Genomic DNA, 7641 nt, shown 5'->3' on the forward strand with positions numbered 1-7641 from the left:
TTTAGGGTTAGAGCTGCCCCCTCTGGGGACCGGGATTGTCCAGCCAAGGCCATTGTCCTGCCCCCTTCCCCCAGTCCCTCCCAGGCTTCTTTGAACCTGAAGTCAGATATTTTTTTCTCCCTACTCCTTGGTTTTCCCCACCCAGGGCCTAGGGCTGGAGGCCTGGGCCAGGGAGGTGGGGGAGGGAGAACGGGGCCTGCTGTGGTATTAGATGTCTGAGTTTTGGTTGAGAGGGGAGCAAGGAACCTGATGTGCAGGTTCTATAGTGGAGGGGGCCCCAAGCGGGTGTCAGATCTCTCTGGGCAAAGGTTGGGAAACTGAGGCCCAGTCAGTCCAAAGCCTGGTCCCTTGAGGGGAAGTAGGGGCCAACTCCTCAGTCTGTTAGATGAGGAGACTTCAGAGTATGATTCTGGAAAAGGGGTGGAAGGGATACACACGGAGGCCCAGTCTGGCAGTCTACTCTTGAAGATGGGGTGAAACTTGGCAGGCTGGGCAGATGGTGCCAGGCAGATGGGGTGGCTGGATTTGGCCAGTATCTGGATGGGAATGCCTAGGGTTCTGGATGGGTCAGGGGGAGGGCATCAGGGAGCAGCTGGCCAGTGTGCTTATGGCTGTTGATGCATTGAGGGATAGCTCCACACACACATTCAATAAATTTGAGGAGCTGAGAGGGTGACTGGCTCCCCGTGAAGGCACAGTGCCAGAGGTCTTTGGAGAGGGGGTGAAGCACCTGGGTTCCTGAAGAACATGGTGGTGTAGGAGTGATTCCAGACAGCTGGGATGTGCAGAGCCCGAGAGAGTGCCAGGGCGCAGGCTGGGAGTTGAAAGTTGGGTGTGGTGGCTCACGCCTTTAATCCTGACACTGGGAGGCAGAGGCGGGAGGATCGCTTGAGGACAGGAATTCAAGACCAGCCTGGGTAACATAGCAAGACCCCATCTCTACTAAAAATAAAAAAATCAACAGGTCGAGGTTGTCCAAGCCTGTAGTCCCAGCCACTCAGGAGGCTGGGGCAGAAGGATTGCTTCGGCCCAGTAGATCGAGGCTGCAATGAGCCAGCATTGTACCCCACTGCACTCCAGTCTGGGCAACAAAATAAGACCCTGTCTTAAAAAAAAAAAAGGTTTCGGTGGGGGTCCTGTGCCGAGGTCCTGGAGGGGCGCCCAGTTGTGTCTCCGGTTGTCCCCTTCCACAGACACCACTGCCACCACCATTAGGCAAACATCCTTCGCCTCAGTTTCTCCCCCCCACCTCCCTCTCCTCCACCCATCCAGGGGGCGGGGCCAGAGGTCAAGGCTAGTGGGTGGGACTGGGGAGGGAGAGAGGGGTTGAGTAGTCCCTTAGCAAGCCCTCATTTCACCAGGCCCCCGGCTTGGGGTGCCTTCCTTCCCCATGGCGGGACACCTGGCTTCGGATTTCGCCTTCTCGCCCCCTCCAGGAGGTGGAGGTGATGGGCCAGGGGGGCCGGAGCCGGGCTGGGTTGATCCTCGGACCTGGCTAAGCTTCCAAGGCCCTCCTGGAGGGCCAGGAATCGGGCCGGGGGTTGGGCCAGGCTCCGAGGTGTGGGGGATTCCCCCGTGCCCCCCGCCATATGAGTTCTGTGGCGGGATGGCGTACTGTGGGCCTCAGGTTGGAGTGGGGCTAGTGCCCCAAGGTGGCTTGGAGACCTCTCAGCCTGAGGGCGAAGCAGGAGCCGGGGTGGAGAGCAACTCCGATGGGGCCTCCCCAGAGCCCTGCACCGTCCCCACTGGTGCCGTGAAGCTGGAGAAGGAGAAGCTGGAGCAAAACCCGGAGGAGGCAAGTGAGCTTCAATGGGGTTGGGGTGTGGGGAGGTGGTCATGACAGGGCAGCCTGATGGGGAAGTGGTCACCTGCAGCTGCCCAGACCTGGCACCCAGGAGAGGAGCAGGCAGGGGCAGCTGTCTTGGCCTGGGAGGGGTGTGTATCGACTGTAGGTGAGGGCAGAGAGGCCTGGGAGAGTCGGAAGTTGGCCCAGGCTGGCCTTTGCTCTGGCCCAGCCCTTGTCAGGTTCTCTCACATTTCATAGGCCTGCCCAGGGTCAGGTCATTCATTACCGGCCCAGCACCAGACTCAGCTTGGGGTTGGTTTGAGCTCCTTTTCCCACCCTTAGTCCTGCTTGACCCTTATCAGACCCAAGATCTTGGCCTTAGGGTTAAGCAGAGCCTGGGGATAAAAACAGTGCTTATCCCAGGATTATTGTTTCTGAAAGTCTAGGGTGTGGCTCGTTTCTGATAGGGGCTCCTGTTTGGGCTGTGTGTGTGCACGTGTGGAGCTGGGTTTACCTGCAGTCAAGTATAGGGCTTGTCTTCCCTTGACCTGTGCCTCAGGCCAGTGACTTGCCACTGTGTTAAGGTGCACACCCTGGCACCCCTTGTAGAGAGCTGGATTTTGATTGACTTCAGCCTCGGTTCCAAAGTTGTAAACAAGAAAAATGGTGAGAGATTTCTCCAGGCCATTCCCCAAATGTAAAGCTGCTGAGGGATTGAAGGCATCCAGCCCTGCTGAGGACTATTAAAGATGTATCTTCCAGTCCTTCAAGGCGACAAGTGTAAGCAATTAGAGATTAAGTACTAAGCCTTGAGACCTCACAAAAAGGTGTGACTGGTTTCTGGAGTGACCGAGAAGCCCCAGCCTCTTTGCAGGAGGTCACTGCTGAGCCTTGAATGATAATGGCTGGCAATTGTGGTCCACTTCCTAAGTGCCTGGCTGTGTGCTCCGTTTATACATCATTACCTCATTAACCAGCACAAAATCTCCTAGGGGGAGGTATTATTATCCTATTTAACGGGTTTTAACTGCTAAATGATGAAGCAAGGATTTGGACCGGTGTTTACTTTATTCCAAGTCCCCAAAATAGAATTTGGAAAATCTAAGATAGCAGAGGGCATTTACCAGTTTGAGTTATTGGCTGAGCAGAAGTTGGGAATGAAAACAGCCTATTTGAAATTGATATGATCAAGCACCCTTTGAGGCTTCAGGACTACAAAAAGGCCTTGTTTTTTTCCTCACTAGCTGTGCTCCTCTGTCCCCCGGCAGCCTCACTGGCATGCCCCAGGGCTCAGTCCTTCAACCTCTGCTCAATCTACCCTTCCTTCCTCTCACCCACCCTCGAGGCTTAAATGCCATTTAGACACTAGATGACTACCGCGTTTTCTGTCTCCTGTGATGGCTCCCTGAACTGCTCCACCCCGATCACCCAGTTGCTCAAGGCCAAGCCCAGTCATCCTCAGTTTCTTTCACATCCTACATCCTATCCTTAGGAAATATCCTGAATCAATCACAACCTAACCCCCTACCCTCAGCCACCATCATCTCTGCTGGGATTACCGTAGTAGCTTCTTGAATTCTACTGCTTCCTCCCTACTGTCTGTGGCCAACATGTCAACTAGAGGCTGGGCACAGTGGCTCACGCTTGTAATCCCAGCACTTTGGGAGGCGAGGCGGGCAAATAACGTAAGGTCAGGAGTTCGAGTCCAGTCTGACCAACATGGAGAAACCCCCTCTCTACTAAAAATACAAAATTAGCTGGGCGTGGTGGCGCATGCCTGTAATCCCAGTTACTTGGGAAGCTGGGGCAGGAGAATCACTTAAACCTGGGAGGTGGAGGTTGTGGTGAGCCGAGATCGTGCCATTGCACTCCAGCCTGGGCAACAAGAGCGAAACTCTCAAAAAAAAAAAAAAGAAAGAAAGAAAAGATGAGACCGGGTGCGGTGGTTCACCCTGTAATCCCAGCACTTTGGGAGTCCAAGGTGGGCAGATCACTTGAGGTCAGGAGTTTGAGACCAGTCTGGCCAACACAGTGAAACTCCATATCTACTAAAAATACAAAAATTAGCCGGGCATAGTGGTGGGTGCCTGTAGTCCCAGCTACTCAGGCAGCTGAGGCAGAATAGCTTGAACCCAGAAGGCAGAGATTGCAGTGAGCCAAGATCAGGCCACCGCACTCCAGCCTGGGTGACAGAATGAGATTCCATCTTCGGGGAAAAAAAAAAGTGAGAGATCATTTCACTCGGACTAAAACAAAGTCACTACGTCCGCAACAGGATCCACCTAGCCACCAGACCAGCTTTGGGCTCTGGCAGGCCCACTTCAGGGCCTTGCCATTCTTGTCCTTTGCTCAGATAATCACCTTCTCTGTCTTTAAAAGTGTCACCGTCCTCCATAATCTCTTTCCTTCCTTTACTCTACTCCTGTAGACTGCTTTATTTATTTATTGTTATTTTTTTTTGAGACGGAGTCTCACTCTGTTCCTCAGGCTGCAGTGCAGTGTTGCGATCTTGGCTCACTGCAACCTCCACCTCCTGGGTTCAAGCAATTCTCCTGCCGTAGCCTCCTGAGTAGCTGGGATTATAGAGGAGTGCCACGATGCCTGGCTAATTTTTGTATTTTTAGTAGAGATGGGGTTTCGCCACGTTGACCAGGCTAGTCTTGAACTTCTGACCTCAAGTGATCTATCCACCTTGGCCTCCCAAAGTAAAGGGATTACAGGCTTGAGCCACTGCTCCCAGACTGCTTTACTTTTTTCCATAACTTCTTTTTAAACAGAGGCAGCGGTGGTAGGAAAAGGGGCAGCACGGGTCTCACTATGTTACCCCGGCTGCTTTCCAACTCCTGGGCTCATGCAATCTGCCCGCCTCGGCCTCCCAAAGTGCTAGGATTACAGACATGAGCCACTGTGCCTGGCCATTTTTTATTTTATTTCCTTTTTTATTTTTCAGAGCAGGAGTGGAAGTTTATTATTAAAAAGTGATAGAGCAGGAAAAAAAGGAAAGTGCACTTGGAAGAGATCCAAGTGGGTGACTTGGAGAACAAGTGCCACACAGCACTTCTGTCACTCTGGGCGTCAGGGCCCTGTCCACTTTGTATAGCCGCTGGCTTATAGAAGGTGCTCGATAAATCTCTTGAATTCAAAAATCAATTAGGATGCCTCTGTAGTGAAAAAGATACAGTAAAGATGAGGGATAATCAATTTTTTAAATGAGCAGTAAGTACACACAAAGCACTTTATTCATTCTTATGACACCTGTTGCTTTTTTGCTGTGTTTGGGTACACGCATGGCATGTCATAGTTTGTGGGGCCCTCAAAGCAAGCTGGGGAGAGTATACCGAATTTAGCTTCTGAGACATGATGCTCTTCCTTTTTAATTAACCCAGAACTTAGCAGCTTACCTATTTCTCTAATGTCAAAACGTCCTTAGACTGGGGGTGATACTTGAGTGAAAGAGAATTTTGCAAGTATTAAATGAGCTAGCTTCTTTTTTTGTTTGTTTTTCTTTGAGACAGAGTCTTGCTCTGTCACACAGGCTGGAGTGCAGTGGTGCGATCTCAGTTCACTGCAACCTCTGCCTCCCGGGTTCAAGCGATTCTCCTGCCTCGGCCTCCTGAGTAGCTGGGATTACAGGTGTATGCCACCACACCCGGCTAATTTTTGTATTTTCAGTAGAGATAGGCTTTCACCATGTTGGCCATGCTGGTCTTGAACTCCTGACCTCGTGTCTGCCCACCTCAGCCTCCCAAAGTGCTGGAATTGTAGGCGTGAGCCACCACGCCCTGCAAAGAGCTTCTAACCTTCATAACCTGACAGGTGTTCTCCTCGAGTCCAGGGTCTCTCTGTCCTTTCATGGTGCTCTGCATCCCCTGGATGTGCCAGTTTCTGGGGGAAGACCAGTCCCTTGTTACATGCATGAGTCAGTGAACAGGGAGTGGGTGAATGACATTTGTGGAAAAGTTATTTCTAGAAGTTAGGTGGGCAGCTTGGAAGGTAGAGGCACTTCTACAGACTATTCCTTGGGGCCACACGTAGGTTCTTGAATCCTGAATGGAAAGGGGAGATTGATAACTGGTGTGTTTATGTTCTTACAAGTCTTCTGCCTTTTAAAATCCAGTCCCAGGACATCAAAGCTCTGCAGAAAGAACTCGAGCAATTTGCCAAGCTCCTGAAGCAGAAGAGGATCACCCTGGGATATACACAGGCCGATGTGGGGCTCACCCTGGGGGTTCTATTTGGTGGGTTCCCCTCAGCATGTTCTGACCACATCTCCCTTCTAAGGAACATTCCTGAATCTAGGCCTTTTCCTCCCCATCAAGGGAGTGCGGGAGGCACAGGGGCAGACTCCACCCTCACCCGTGAAGAGGAGTGGAGAGAGGGAGAAGATGCTTGGGCTTTGAGCTCCCTCTGGGAAGAGTTGGGAAGCTTGGATCTCAGGGTCACAAGGGCCCTGCATGCTCCCTCACTTTGCTTCTCCTTTGACTGGCCTCCCCCAGGGAAGGTGTTCAGCCAAACGACCATCTGCCGCTTTGAGGCTCTGCAGCTTAGCTTCAAGAACATGTGTAAGCTGCGGCCCTTGCTGCAGAAGTGGGTGGAGGAAGCTGACAACAATGAAAATCTTCAGGAGGTGAGGGTGGGAGGGGGGATACATGGGGACCTTCCCTTTCTTGGCCTAATTTCCATTGCTTCCATCCCTAGCTTGTAGCTCTCCGTCTTTGGTGCAGTGGTTCTCAGTGGGATGGAGTAAAATTCCTCAGTTCTGCTGGGATAAGGTCCAGAGCCAACCCTTCCAGGATCCTGCCTTTTCACACCACCTGGCTTTGCTGACACATCTAGTCACAGACCCCCGTGATGCTGTTACTCAGCAAGTCCAAAGCTTGCCCTTGTCACCCCCTTCCCACCTGCACAGATATGCAAAGCAGAAACCCTGGTGCAGGCCCGAAAGAGAAAGCGAACCAGTATCGAGAACCGAGTGAGAGGCAGCCTGGAGAATCTGTTCCTGCAGTGCCCGAAACCCACCCTGCAGCAGATCAGCCACATCGCCCAGCAGCTTGGGCTCGAGAAGGATGTGAGTGCCATGTCTCTCTGCGGGCTCCATCTCTCTCCCCTGTCACCACCTCGCTCTCCCTAGCTCTGGCTCCTCCTCCGACTGCTCTAGGGGCTGTTGGCTTTGGACAGAATGTCCAAGCAGAGTCAGGCCCGTCTCAGCTCATTGTCCAATGTCACTCTCCTTTCTGTCATCCACCTGCAGGTGGTCCGAGTGTGGTTCTGTAACCGGCGCCAGAAGGGCAAGCGATCGAGCAGTGACTATGCACAACGAGAGGATTTTGAGGCCGCTGGGTCTCCTTTCTCAGGGGGACCAGTGTCCTTTCCTCTGGCCCCAGGGCCCCATTTTGGTACCCCAGGCTATGGGAGCCCTCACTTCACTGCACTGTACTCCTCGGTCCCTTTCCCTGAGGGGGAAGCCTTTCCCCCTGTCCCGGTCACCACTCTGGGCTCTCCCATGCATTCAAACTGAGGCGCCTGCCCTTCTAGGAATGAGGGACAGGGGGAGGGGAGGAGCTAGGGAAAGAGAACCTAGAGTTTGTGCCAGGGCTTTTGGGATTAAGTTCTTCATTCACTAAGGAAGGAATTGGGAACACAAAGGGTGAGGGCAGGGGAGTTTGGGGCAACTGGTTGGAGGGAAGGTGAAGTTCAATGATGCTCTTGATTTTAATCCCACATCATGTATCACTTTTTTCTTAAATAAAGAAGCCTGGGACACAGTAGATAGACACACTTATCTTGGTTTGTCCTTCAGTTACGGAGGTGGGGATGGGAATATCCAATGCTCATTCATACCCAAGTGAACCTGA

General features: G+C 52.5%; 1 protein-coding gene across 2 annotated transcripts; it reads left to right on the forward strand.

Moving 5' to 3' along the window:
• The first annotated feature begins 1390 nt into the window (after positions 1 to 1390).
• On the forward strand, positions 1391 to 7556 carry POU5F1 (POU class 5 homeobox 1). Of its 2 annotated transcripts, none has more exon segments than NM_001114955.1 (5): positions 1391 to 1795; positions 5904 to 6024; positions 6283 to 6413; positions 6696 to 6854; positions 7038 to 7304. In NM_001114955.1, coding segments are annotated over 5 exon segments (1083 nt in total).
• The last annotated feature ends 85 nt before the right edge of the window (positions 7557 to 7641 follow it).

This window comes from Macaca mulatta, chromosome 4 (assembly GCF_049350105.2).
Source record: "Macaca mulatta isolate MMU2019108-1 chromosome 4, T2T-MMU8v2.0, whole genome shotgun sequence".
In the NCBI taxonomy this organism is placed as follows: domain Eukaryota; kingdom Metazoa; phylum Chordata; class Mammalia; order Primates; family Cercopithecidae; genus Macaca; species Macaca mulatta.